General features: G+C 46.8%; 1 protein-coding gene across 1 annotated transcript in view; it reads left to right on the top strand.

The window, feature by feature from the left end:
- DNAH11 (dynein axonemal heavy chain 11) overlaps nucleotides 1–14197 on the top strand; it is a 299093-nt gene that overhangs the window by 80234 nt on the left and 204662 nt on the right. The window contains exons 23-27 of the mRNA XM_050938580.1: nucleotides 754–908; nucleotides 9154–9276; nucleotides 9575–9697; nucleotides 10098–10322; nucleotides 11734–11825. Of these exons, the coding sequence (XP_050794537.1) occupies nucleotides 754–908; nucleotides 9154–9276; nucleotides 9575–9697; nucleotides 10098–10322; nucleotides 11734–11825 (718 nt within the window). The remainder of the gene's footprint in view (nucleotides 1–753; nucleotides 909–9153; nucleotides 9277–9574; nucleotides 9698–10097; nucleotides 10323–11733; nucleotides 11826–14197) is intronic.

Consider the following 14197-nt stretch of genomic DNA (forward strand, 5'->3'; position numbering starts at 1 on the left):
TGCAGGGCCATAAGCGGGAGGGGGTGCAGGCCCACGTAGGGATGGGGGGAGTGGGTGTCTGAGTGGGGGTGGAGGGACATGTGGATGGGGGTGCAAGGATACATGGGGATGCTGGGATACCTGGGCAGAAGCTGGGCATCAGCCAGGGTCTGCATGGGAGAAGCTCCCTAACAATCCTTCTCCGCCACCCCAGAAACCTTGTTCCATACTTTTTCCCACCCATACCCAACAACCCTCCAAGTTCACACCCAGGCTCCTTCCCAGCAATTACTTCCCTCACCCTCAACTCCTCCACCATCGCCCTTGACTCCCACGAGCCTTTGCACTGTTTCTGAGGAGTGTGGGAAATACAGTTCTGTATTGTATTTTAAATGAATTATTACTTAGAGTTCTGTATTAATATGCCTAGAAAGGAATCTATTTTAAAAACATTTCCTGAATCTGTTTTTGTTGTCTGTATTGTTGCAGACATACTTGCTGACAAGTGTTTTGAAATAAATGACCAACAATAATTGAAATTGATGTGATTATATTGTGTTATTTTGACAAATAAAATACGCAGAATTTGAAAATGTACATAGAATTTTAAACTTTTTGTTGCAGAATTTTTAACTTTTTTGGCACAGAATTTCCCCCCAGAGAAAGAAGAAAAGTTTTGGAAATACTTTTTTTTAACACTATCAAGAAGATGAATGGTGACCATGATAGTAGCATATAACCATGACCATTATTTTTATCCTGTTTCTTAGGAAGTGTGGTCATTGGACAAGGAAATTCGCTCCTGGGATGTATACATAGGCCTGGAGTTAACAGTGAAGAACCTAATGACATCACTGAGGGCAGTAACAGAATTGCAGAATCCTGCAATAAGAGAGAGACACTGGCACCAACTCATGAATGCAACAGATGTAAGTATCCAGCAACAAACAATGCTTTTTCATGCCATCAGTATAGTGGTACTTGGAGGCATCCAGTGTATAATTAAGCTAGTGGTGCCAGGAATGAATGAATGAAAGGAGATGACTGATCTCCAGGATCAGTCAGAACATATCTTGCTGGCACAGAAAGAGTTTTGGATTCCTCGATTCCTTCTGTGTTGAGAAGTGACTTCACAGTTTGGAATTTTCCTTTTGTTCTAGTACAATCTTCTGAGGTCAAAGCTGGCTCTCTAAGTAGAAGGGTTGTCAACTAGATTTCAAGAGAGGATTTGATTACGGGAAGGGATGATCTCTTTTCTGTGTGTACCATGTCCAGTAAAATGGAGTCCAATCCTGATTGTGGCTGTTATAAATATTTACAAATAAGCAGCAGCTGAGTGCTGCATTCGAGACTTCCAGAAAAGAAACATGGGAGGTCCTATAAGATGCCTTTCCAGCTCTCAGAATAAGTATGGGAACAGAGTCCCAGAGCATTCTGGTAGGATTAAAATACCGCTAATAATTATTTGTTAAAAACAAAATACTAGTGATGTGGATGAAATGTTTCAAGATTGTGATGGAACCACAGAATAAATGAAGAATGCTAGAGAGAGAGAGGGATGCAAATGAATTTTTTTTTTAAGACATACAGAACTCTTCATAGCAAAGGTTGAAAGAACAGGAGGCTGGATTGTGGGGCTGATGCTGGATAAGACAAAAAAGAGGGAAACTGGTGTAGGAAAACGATTGTTCATTTTACATAAATGTTTGGGAATAGAGCTGATTGAAAAAGGAATTTCACACACACAAAAAATCAAAATCAAAATTGGACCAACTTTTTTGGGTTGGGGACTGTAATTTGTCATGATTTTTTTTCCAAATTTTTTTATAGAATTTTCAGCTATTTTTGAAAAGGAAAGATAGAAAACTGAAAAAAGCTGCTAACTTTTTTTCCCCTAATTTCACTGAAAAACAAAAATTGAAAATTTTATGAAACAAATATTTAATTTTTTTTATCTTCAATAGAAGGCCATTTTTGGAGGAAAATTTTTAAATGAAGTAATTTTTTCGATCAGCTCTGAGTATAAATGACATGACTTCTGAATTAGAAACATAGATGATGAGGGCAAAGTATGATTTGATTGAGGTGACAGATTTGGCTAAGTCAAGACAACTGGAATATTAAATAAAGAGGGTTTAGAGTTCATGAAAGAAATGGATTTACCAAAAGAGGAGGAGAGGTGACAATAGCAGGCAACTTCCGTTGAACTTCCATTGGAAGCTGCACAAACACATCTGACTTTGCCTCTTAGGACTTGTCTACACTAATATAAATGAGGGAAGCTTTTAATTCATACCTGCAGCGTCCACACTGGGGAGTTCCAACACAGTATGTTGGTGCTCACTGCTATTCACACTTCTGAACTGTGGGGCTGATGTAGACATAGCTTTTGTCTCCAATCCTGAAAAGATTTACTCATGTGCTGGCATCTATGTGCTATAAGTACTTCCATTGACTTGACTTGAGGATTGGCTCTCAGTTTCCTGCCAGTTCACTCAAACAGTATCTAGGCATTGAATTCAATGGTAAAAATAGCCATACTCCTTGAAGTAGTACTACGTTGAGAATTGAACCACATTTACAAACCATAAAAGCCTTGCTTAAATCTTAGACTTTACAGATCTCTAATTTTCCTAACATCTATATTAGGAGAAGTTTTTTGAGATTATGGGCAGCAAACTGTTCTTTACATTAACAGCCTATGGACTGATTCAGCCATACTCCACAGATATCTCCAAATGGGATAATCTTATTTCCAATACAGTTGGAGCAATACAAAAGCATAGTGGGTATCTGTGACATTCCAGGGTGCAATCCAGACTCGTGAGTGGCTGTGTCACCCCTGCCCTGTGAACTTTGGTGCCTCACAAGGCTTTGCTGCTGTAGCTCCCACCAGGGCTGCTCACAGACAGCCTTCCAGCATGCAGGTAACACCTGAGTGTCTGTGCATAGCTGCAGCCTGGCAACCACATATCAGTCACGCACTGGTTTCCACTAGTCTTGATTACCACTTGTAGAGTGACCTCAGTACAATCCCACCATTTCCCCCCAAAACATGTGTTCTGCACTGTCCAGCCCTCTCCTGGGCAGTCCAATATATTAAGTTTGTTGCTCCTCTGAGGGAATCAATATACAAGTTTGCTATCTGAAAGGTAGTTCTTCTTCGAGTGGTTGTTCATGTCCATTCAAAGTAGATTTTCCCCTAGCAGCGTCTGTAGGGTCGGCTCAGGCGCCCCCTGGAGTGGCGCTGCCATGGCGCTGCCATGGCGCCCTATAAAGGGGCCCACCGACCCTCCAACCCCTCAGTTCCTTCTTTCCATCGGTGACAGCTATCTGGAACTTCTCTTGCATAGCAATCTGGCAGTGTCCTATCCATACCGTTTAGTCTGTGTATTCAGTTATATTATAGTTAGTTAGATAAATCTTTTTGTATATAGTTTTTGTAGTTGGGGGGGTCCCCTCCCCCAGTCTTCGTCGCCCGCTGGGACATGCCCAGGTCCCCCGGGTTCAAACTCTGTGAGGACTGCGGGAAATTCATGCCCAAGAGTGACCAGCACTCTGTGTGCTTGAGATGCCTCGGAGAGAGCCACCAAAAGGACCGGTGCTCTATCTGTAGAGGTTTCCGGCATCAGGACTTAAGGCCCAGCCCAGGTTGTCCAAGACCTGGCACCGGGCGGAGTCGGGTCATAGGAAGTCGGCCTCAGTGCGGCACCGCTCACCTTCGCCAGTGCCCGCCAAGAAAAAGAAGCCGGTGAGGGATCGGTCTCCCCACCAGGACCCGAGGCCGACCCCGCCCCCGGGGCTAAGCAGGCAGGCTGGGTTACAGACCCCGGCGGTTCCGTCGACTCTTGCACCACAGAGAGGGCGGTCGAGTCCAAACCAACCTAATTCTCCAGGCCTCAGCGGAGACATACGCCCCCCCCGTTGATGCCGGAGGTGTTCAAGGCGGCCTCAGACCTCATGGGTCTCCCGGCACTGGCCTCCCCACATTGTTGGGAGTTGCCTATTGTGGTCCGCCCACCAGTACGATCTAGAGGCAAGCCGGCCATGCTATTGCCTCCCTCCCTGCACCAAGCTGCGAAGGCGGCACCGGACCAGAGGAGAGGCTTCCTGTCACCTCGACACCGCTCACCTTTGGCACCGGGCACTGCTCCCCCCAGGTCCTCAGACTCAGAGACCTCAGACTCAGAGGTGGACTCCTATCGCTCCAGCAGGTCGCGGAGCAGTAGATCGGTGTCGAGGGCCAGCCACCAATGTTACCTGCAGTGGCAGCAACAATGGCAGCTGCCCTCGCAGTGGCCGTTTTGGACTCCCTGGGCCTACCATCAGTCGGTAGGCCAGACGTTTGGCCCTTGGTCATGGTCGGCTTCGGTGTCCTCGATGTTGATGTCCCCGGCGCAGCTGCCTCCCCCACCAGCACCGTTGCCGGGCAGGGGTGTGCCATCGTCAAGTTCAGCACCCCCTAACCGGGCAGCGGCACCGGCAGCGGCTTTAGTTTGGGCTACGCCACCACCGCATGATATGTCAAGTCGCTCACTGGCGACCCCGGTACCGGCCATGGTGCTGCATTTGGACTCAGAACCGGCACCGCAACCTCAATACCGTGTGCCGCAGGACCCGGAGGGGCTGCATGCGCTGGAGGAAGGGCCACTCCATGTAATCTTCTTGTCATCCTCCCCAGACGAGGCTGTCTCGAACATGGCTGTGGCTCCGGCCCTAGAGGACACTCGAATTCTCCAACAATTGCTTTGGCAAGCAGCTCAAAGCCTCGCAATCCAAGCGGAGGAGATCCACGTGGACGCGGACCCTGTAGTGGACATCCTTGCCCCCTCAGAGCCATCCAGGGTGGCCTTCCCACTGATAAAGATGATAGTGGATATGTCCCGCACCCTATGGCAAACACCAGCGTCATTGGCCCCTACTGCCAAGAGGACGAAGCGGCGCTACTTCGTCCCCTCTAAAGGGCATGAACACCTGTACACCCATGCTCCCCCGACTCCCTGGTAGTAGATGCAGCTAACCAGCGGGAGCGTCAAGGGTTTCAGAGGTCAACACCAAAGAGCAGGGACGCAAAAAGATGTGAACTCTTTGGTAGAAAGGTGTACTCCACTGGGGGACTCCAACTCCGCATTGCCAATCAACAGGCAATAGTAAGCCGATATGGCCACAACGTGTGTTCGACCATGTCGAGGTTTGTGGAGCTCCTTCCCCAGGACTCGAGATCAGAGTTTTCAGCCCTAGTAGAGGAGGGCAAACTAATCTCTCGAGCCTCCCTCCAGGCTGCCTTAGATGCGGCGGACTCAGCCTCGCGCACCCTGGCCACGGGCCTGGTCATGCGGCGGGGTGCCTGGCTCCAGGTCTCAGGCCTGCCCTGTGAGGTCCAGCAGACGATTCAGGACCTCCCCTTCAAAGGGTAGATGCTATTTTCAGAGAAAATGGACAAACGTCTCCATATTTTAAAGGACTTGAGGGCCACGCTTCGCTCGCTGGGCTTGCATACCCCCGCGACCCAGCGCAGACAATATTAGGCCGCAGGCAGCCCCTCACCCATACCAGCCACAGGCCTGCCATGAGTTGGGGCACAGGCAGGGTAGAAATGGTAGGAGGTGTCATCAGCATTTCTCCTCCGGCCAGGTGTCTGGCCAATCGAGATCACCATCTGGAGCTAGACCCCCTATTTGATGATACGGTCGAGGGCGACCTGCCAATCGAGACTCTGGATCCTCCCACCCCTACCTTTGGGTCACGTGTGTCCCACTTCTACCGTGCCTGGTCTCGAATTATGTTGGACAAATGGGTGCTCCGCATGGTAGAGAGGGGATATTCTATCCAGTTTTCCTCCCTCTCACCCCACCAACCCCCTTCCCCATCCCTGTTCAGGGACCCTTCTCACGAGCAACTTCTGGTTCAAGAAGTGAAGTCCCTCACGGAGGCAGGGGAGGTGGAGGAAGTTTCGCGGGAGCGCAGGGGCAAAGGCTTCTACTCCCAGTACTTCCTCGTACCAAAGGCAAAAGAGGGCCTGAGACCCATCCTATACTTGCGGCGGCTGAACAAGTTTGTGAGGAAACTCAAGTTCCTCATGGTCTCCCTGTCCTTGATCATTCCCTCCCTGGATCCAGGAGATTGGTATGCCGCCCTCGACCTAAAGGACGCCTATTTCCACATCACCATAATTCCACGGCACCACCGGTACCTCAGGTTTGTCGTGGCCGGCGTCCATCTGCAGTTCACGGTGCTCCCGTTTGGCCTGTCAGCTGCTCCCAGGGTCTTCACAAAGTGCAGTTGGGCCACATGGCGGCATGCACCTATGTGGTGGTCCACGCCAGACTCCGGCTTCGCCTGCTGCAGTCCTGGTTGGCAACAGTCTATCACCTGGTCGGGGATCCCCTGGACTCCGTGGTGTCCGTTCCCCGCTTGGTGCTGCGCTCGCTTCAGTGGTGGCTCAACCCGCGGGAAGTCTGCATGGGTGTTCCCTTTGCTGCCCCACAGCCCTCCCTCTCCCTGGTGACAGACGCCTCGGATCAAGGTTGAGGAGCGCACCTGGGACGCCTTAGGATGCAGGGCTTGTGGTTGCTGGAGGACTTCGAGTTGCTTATCAATGTCACGGAGCTGAGAGCGGTCCGCCTGGCGTGTTGACCTTCCGATCTCACCTGGCCGGCAGGTGTTTCAATCCTTTCGGACAACACGTCGGCAGTCTTTTATATCAACAAACAAGGGGGTGCATGCTCCTCTTCCCTCTGCAGGGAAGCCCTCGCGCTGTGGGATTTCTGCGTCCACAATGCCACTTACCTGACGGCGTTCTATCTTCCGGGGAAGCAGAACGGCTTGGCGGACACCCTCAGCCGCTCGTTCCAGGGTCACGAGTGGTCCCTCCGATGTGACGTGGTGCACTCAATTTTCCAGCTCTGGGGCTTTCCCCGGTTAGACCTGTTTGCCTCAAGGGAAAACAGGAAGTGCCGATGGTTTTGCTCCCTCCTGGGCTGCAGTCAGGGGTCTCTGTCAGACACTTTCCTTCGGCCATGGGAAGACGGCCTGCTCTATGCCTTTCCTCCGATCCCCCTGATACACAGAGTGCTTTTAAAGGTTTGCAGGGATCGCGCCAGGGTAATCCTGATAGCTCCAGTGTGGCCGCACCAGCATTGGTACACGTCACTCCTGCACATATCCATTCAGGCGCCCCTGATGCTGCCCCTACTCCCGGACCTGGTCACGCAGGACTGGGGCTCCCTCTGCCATCCGAACCTCGAGTCCCTTCACCTCACAGCCTGGATGCGCCATGGCTGAACCCAGTGGAGTTGCAGTGTTCCCAGCAGGTCAGGGAGGTGCTGCTGGGTAGCAGAAACCGTCAACTAGGGCCACCTACTTGGCTAAATGGAAGCGCTTCTCCATCTGGTCGGGTCAGCGGGGTCACGACCTGCTGGGGGTTCTAATTCCCATTGTCCTTGACTGTTTGCTCCACCTAAGACAACTGGCCCTCTCCCTTTCCTCCATTCGCGTACGTTTGGCGGCCATATCCACTTTTCATCTGGGAGAAGGGGGTACCTCAGTGTTTGCGCACCCACTGGCTGGGCGTTTCCTCAAGGGTATGGACAGGATCTTCCCGCATGTGCCTCAGCCGACCTTTGCTTGGGACCTGAACCTGGTCCTATCTGTCCTCTCGGGGCCTCCCTTTGAGCCTCTGGCCTCGTGCTCCCTGCTGTATCTGTCATACAACACTGCCTTCCTGGTGGCCATCCCCTCAGCCCGATGGGTGTCGGAGCTTCGAGTGTTAACATCTAAGCCCCCGTACACAGTCTTCTACAAGGACAAGGTCCAACTTAGACTTCATCCAGCTTTCCTACCCAAGGCCGTTTCACAGTTCCACATAGGCCAAGATATCTTTCTCTCAGTGTTTTACCCGAAACCACACGCATCCAGCGAAGAGCGGAGGCTACACCCCCTGGATGTTCACAGGACCTTGGCTTTTTACATTGAGCATACCAAGCCGTTCAGACGCTCGGCCCAGCTCTTCGTCGCGGTGGCAGAGAGAATGAAGGGGCTACCGGTCTTCTCTCAGCAAATCTCTTTGTGGATCACGACCTGCATCCAGGAATGCTATCGTATAGCAAAGACCCCTGTCCCTCCGGTCACGGCCCACTCCACTAGGGCACAGGCCTCCTCGGCGGCATTCTTGGCTCAGGTTCCGACTCAGGAGATTTGTAGAGCGGCGACGTGGTCCTCCATCCACACCTTCTCGTCTTACTATGCCATCACGCACCAGGCTAGGGATGATGCAACCTTCAGTCATGCAGTAGTCCAGTCAGCAGCAGTCTCCAACCCGACCTCGTAAGGGTAGGCTTGTGAGTCACCTACTTTGAATGGACATGAACAACACATCTCGAAGAACAACAGTTACTAAAAGGTGGGTAACTGTTTTTTACTCACACAGTTCACAACACTAGATTAGTTTTGGTTAAAGAATAAAACAAGTTAATTTAGCTACAAGGGGATAGGTTTTAAGTGAGTACAAGTATAAGGCATTAAAATCAGAAATGGTTACAAGCGAGGGGAAGATAAAATGCTTCCTTGTAAACTTAACAAACTAGACTTGGCTCAAGTTGAAATCTCTTACCATGTTTCCAGTAACATTGCTGACGAAATTCTCAGGCCAGGATCTGCTCCCACAGGCTTGTTTCTTTTATCGTCTTAGGTGCAAGAGTGAGAGATGGATAGAGAAAGAGAACTTGGGTGTTTTGCCCCTCACTCTTATAGTTCTGTCTCCTTTGACGATGCATTTTCCTGAAGGTTACCCCTAGATAAAGTTAATTCCCACTGTAAGGATGGAGATAAAGGGTCTGGTGGTGAAAAAGGTTCTATGCTGTTGTTTGCTAAGATGCAGATTTCTTTGCTCTGGCCTCCCTTCCTTCCCAAAGAAGGACCACTTGAAGGTGATGGTCCAGCAGCTTTGACACCTGGCGGGATGCATCAGCTTGTCCTTTGTCTTTGAGAAACATGTTTACCCACTTCCCATGCTTGTCTGGTAAATGCACTTCAGTCATGATTTCAGCTTGTATTGATGATTTTACATATAATGTTGCTACACACATTTCATCATGATATTGACCAGCAACATAATAGTTTTCAAATGATACCTCACAAGGCATATTTTGTACAAAGATTTTGTTTATTTTACAGGTCAGATTGTCAATAACTGAAGGCACAACCTTAGCAGACTTGCTGGGACTACAGCTGCATAAGGTGGAAGCTGAAGTCCGAAGCATTGTTGACAAAGCAGTGAAAGAGCTAGGCACTGAGAAGGTGAGTCAATCCCATTTCTTTTTTTCTGTTATACATTGGCATGACAATCCTTCCTATTAATTTATTCATGAACATGGACAAAACTTAGCCATAAAGAAATTTATGGCTGACACAAATAGTTTCATTTACCCTAGTTGGAATGTGATATGTGATCAGTGACAGTAGGTGAAAGTATTTAATTGCTTTGCATGTGGTGTATTTTACAAATACTGCTTTTTGAAATACAATAGTTTTACTTTGCAGCCCGAGGCATCAAATTTAAATATATAAAAGCATTATTGTTACTGTTTTTAACTAGATTCTTACAGAGATCAGCCAAACATGGGCTACCGTGGAGTTCTGCTATGAAGAGCATTACAGAACCAGAACTCCATTATTAAAATGTGATGAACAGCTTTTTGAAACTTTAGAGAACAATCAGGTAAGACTTTGGTATATTAATATTATTCCTGTTGCATTTTTAATAGTTTAAACTCACAACTTTTTCTATAATTTTTATTTACAGTGAATCGTATTTTCCCCAGATGTTAGTCTATAAAATTATATGTATGCTGTTTAACTATATATATCTTAAGGAAAATTCCTGTCTCTGTGTAGGAGTTAGCAAAATTACAGCTCCTTGGTCTTATATTTCCCTAGTTTCTTTGAAATCATTTAATAATATGTTGTCCATTTGCAAGGCTAGATAATGTCTTTTGCTCTGATATACAATAATAATAAGTTGCAAGAGAATTTGTAAAAGTTTTCTTAGCTATGACTCCTGTGCTTGATGAGTTATTTTGATTACTACTTTTTTGCTGCTCTCCTTTTGTTTTTTCTAGGTTCAGTTGCAAACAATTCTGCAAAGTAAGTACGTAGAATATTTCATTGAACAAGTCACGAGTTGGCAAAGGACATTGAATGTGGCAGACTCAGTCATTTTCATTTGGATGGAAGTTCAATGCACATGGTCTCATCTAGAAAGCATCTTCATTGGCTCTGATGATATCAGAACCCAGTTGCCTAAAGACGCCAAAAGATTTGATGGAGTTGATGCAGACTTCAAAGTTAGTAGGACATAGTTTATCGTAATGTAGTGAAATGGTTCTTCTTGTCATCTTATTTTAGGAAAAGTAGATTGTCCATTATCTTAGATACACGTCTTAAAATATTATTGGTATTTTAATTATACAGTGTGGATAATTAGACTTCATTAATAAGAATAAGAAGAAAATCAAACAGCATAAAGGGTTTTTGCACTGTTGTAAGGAGCAGCACACCAGGGCCAGCACATGGGAGAAGAATCATGATTCAAGCTATGTCTACATTACAACTTCTATGCCAAAATAGCCCCTTTGTGTAGATGAAGCATACAGAAGGAGGAGTTCTGTCCCGCATAAGAACTCTGCCTCCTGAACAACAGTAGCTAGGCTGACAGGAGCCTTCTTCAGTTAGGATAGCTGGAGCCACACTTGGGGTTTTGTCAGCATAAGCTCTGTTGATGATGGGGGTGTAAATCTTTTTCACACCCTTGGCCAACATAGCTATTCTGGTATAAATTTTGAGTGCAGGCCAGGTCTAAGAGAGACTTCCACCCTATTTTAGGGAGAAGTCATCTGTTTAAGTATGGAGGAAGAAATTAATGCTCCACCCAACCTCTGACCCTCTCTGCCCTATCCCATCCACTGATTTGGGTGAGGGAATAGAGCAGATATACAGCACCTGTTTGTCCCTATAAACCCAGACCTATGGTCTGAGGAGTTTTCTCCACCTTATGGTTCTGTAGGCAGGGACACAATCCAGTCCATAGTATGAGATGATCTCAAATATTTCCAGTAGTTTGGCCCTGGTTGTAGTGTGAAAAGTCCTTTAGAATTTGTGTTTTCATCTAATGGAGGCTTCTTGATTTAACTGAAATCTGAATCTTTTGGGCTTGAATCTCTGTAGCCCTGGATCTTGTCTAGTCATTTAGACCAGTGCAAAGGAATTGTAAAACACTGCCATTCTGATTTTGTAGAATTTTATGCTCACTTCTTAGCCTTTTTGCATAGGTGTGAATGACCACATAAGATCCAAGGCAGTGGAGAATCAGGTCTTTTATATTTCTGTCCAAGCAAAGAAATATAATGGGAGTTAATACTTTTCTGCTGCTGTTTGTCACTCCTTTTGTTAGAAGGGATCACATGAAAGTGATCATGAAAGTGCAGCAGAAGTTTCTTTCATGGGCACAATTGACTTGTAGTGTGTTTCTACATTTATTTAATGCTTTTACCTTCAATTTAAAAGGCTATAAAATGAAATAAATAGTGGGCTTTTCCTTATTATTTTTCCATTTAAAAAGTGGAACCAAAAGGAAACTAGTACCATTCACTCAACTCTTGCACAGCTTTATTGACTCATTTTAGCAAATGGTATGAAAAGGAATATCTTGGTTTGAATTTTAGATGTTATAATTAACACCTCTTCACTTTTGCACAGGAATTAATGATGGAGACAGCAAATACAAAAAATGTGCTAGAAGCAACAACCAAACCAAATCTATATGAAAAACTTGAAAGTCTGCAACGCAGGTAAAATTGAAGCTATGATTTTGAATATGTTCAAACGTGTACGTCAGGAACAATCAGTAAAGGAGTGCTGGGAGGCTGGCCTGTGTGTTTGCTGTTTTGTGCAGGTTGACAACAACATAATGTTTTTGAAGACTTAGGGCTTAAGTCGATATAACTTGCCTCGCTCGCGGATGTGAAAAAGCCACCCCCATGAGCGATGCAAGTTACAGAGACCTAAGTGCTGGCCAAACTAGTGCTTTGCTGGTAGGAGACGCTCTCCTGCTGACAGGGTTTCCGCCTTTCATGGTGGTGGATTAATTATGCCGATGGGAGAGCGCTCTCCTGTTGGCTTAAAGCATCTTCACCAGAAATGCTACAGCGAAGCAGCTGTATCATTGCAGCTGTGCTGATGTAGCGCTTTTAGTGTAGACTAACCCTTACTTTAGATCCCAGTCACTTCCTTATTATATGGCTGATACTTTATATATAACTTCTTCTCATCATCAGGTGACACTGACACTTTAAAAAGAGAGCTTACCATTTGGGGCACGTCTAAAATATTGATGGTTTAGATAGTACACTGCTACCTCGATATAATGGCACCCGATATAAGACGAATTCGGATATAACGTGGTAAAGCAGTGCTTGAGGGGGGTGGGGCTGCGTGCTCCACTGGTTCAAAGCAAGTTCAATATAACATGGTTTCACCTATAACACAGTAAGATTTTTTGTCTCCGAAGGACAGCGTTATACCGAGGTAGAGGTGTATAAACTTACTAATTTTTTTGTCAATTTGGTTTTTAAATAGTTTAATTTTAGATCAAATTTCTCCCCACCCATCTCTTTCTGGTTGAATCTGAGGGGCTGGGAGATTTTCTCTCTCTCTCTGATAATGCTTAGGGTCAGAGATAGTGGACAGTATCCGCCATAGAGCCTCCTGGAGCATGGCACTAGGTATGACTTTAATCTTGCTCCTCCATTAAAGATTCCACCCTGGGGGGAGCAGTGAAAACTTGCATTGATTATAGGGATGCATTTTGAGAAGCTAAAATGATTAGCTGCTGGTCTGGTGGTACTGTTGTAGCTAGCGCGGATAACAAGCCAGTGGGAGAGGGTGGGCTTAGGGTGACCAGACAGCAAATGTGAAAAATTGGGACCTGGGTGGAGGGTAATAGGAGCCTATATAAGAAAAATACCCCAAAACCAGGACTGTCCCTATAAAATGAGGACATCCGGTCACCCTAGGTGGGCTGCTTTTTCTGTATAGCGTAAACCAGGGGTTCTCAACCTTTTTTTATTTCTGACCGTCCCTACCCCCAACATGCAATAAAAACTCCATGTCCGTCACAACTGTTTTTCTGCATATAAAAGCCGGGGCCAACATTAAGGGGTAGGAAGCAAGGCAGTTGCTCAGGCCCCACATCCCAGGGGACACCGCAAAGCTAAGTTGCTCAGGCTTCAACTTCCACCTTGGGTGGTGGAGTTCAGGGTCCTGGGCTGCAGTCCCTTGTGGTGGGGATTTGGATTTCTGCCCTGGGCCCTAGAGAATTGAATGCCTGCCATGCTTGGCAGCTCCCCTGAAACCTGCTCATGGCCCCCTAGTGGGCCACGGATTCCTGATTTGAGAACCACTGGCCTAAGCAAAGGGTTGGTTTTTTTTTCAAAGCCGCCTGAGACTTGAACAGCTGTCCAGAGCCTCGCTGCCCCTGTAAGTGGCAACATATGCCAGTCCTCACATTATAAGAAAAGAGAACTTTGTAGTACATCTTCAGAGTAGCAGCCACTTCCTTTTCTCTGGATTTAGCTGCTGGTTGAGATTAATGGACCACCTCCACCCAAAATTTCCACCTCCCTGGTCAACAGTAGGGTGTCTGTCCCCACCCCATACTCCTTCAAGCTGGACCCTTTAGGGGAGTAAGCTGGAGAGAGACATCCACTTACCCAAAACCGTGTGCCCTCATGGCCTTTGCTGGTACCTGCCTCCATGCAGCTTGGCTCTTCTAGATTTCCAGGATCACCTGAAAAAGGAGCATGTCCTGGTTCAGTCAGGCAGCATAATGTGTGAGAAGTTCCATGGAGAGAAATCTGTAAATCTGCCACCTGATCATCAGTTGCCACTTTTATAAAGCACTTCAGATTTGGCTTTCATTCCTTGGTCAAAGTATCCTTCATTAGGAGGGTGCTCCCTGAATCATTTCACCATACTTAACCTAAAAAAATAAGAGGAAATTCTACTATTCCCAGCTTATCTCTGTCTCTCTACTAATTTCTCCTGAATCAATATAGAAAATTTATTATCTAGTTTCCTTTCTGCAAATGACCTCTCTCCCACCCCATTCCCCACTGAGAAGTCTTTGGAGTGCTTCTACAATGGCTTCTTCAGGCTCTTTGTT

This window comes from Gopherus flavomarginatus, chromosome 2 (genome assembly GCF_025201925.1).
Source record: "Gopherus flavomarginatus isolate rGopFla2 chromosome 2, rGopFla2.mat.asm, whole genome shotgun sequence".
NCBI lineage: Eukaryota > Metazoa > Chordata > Testudines > Testudinidae > Gopherus > Gopherus flavomarginatus.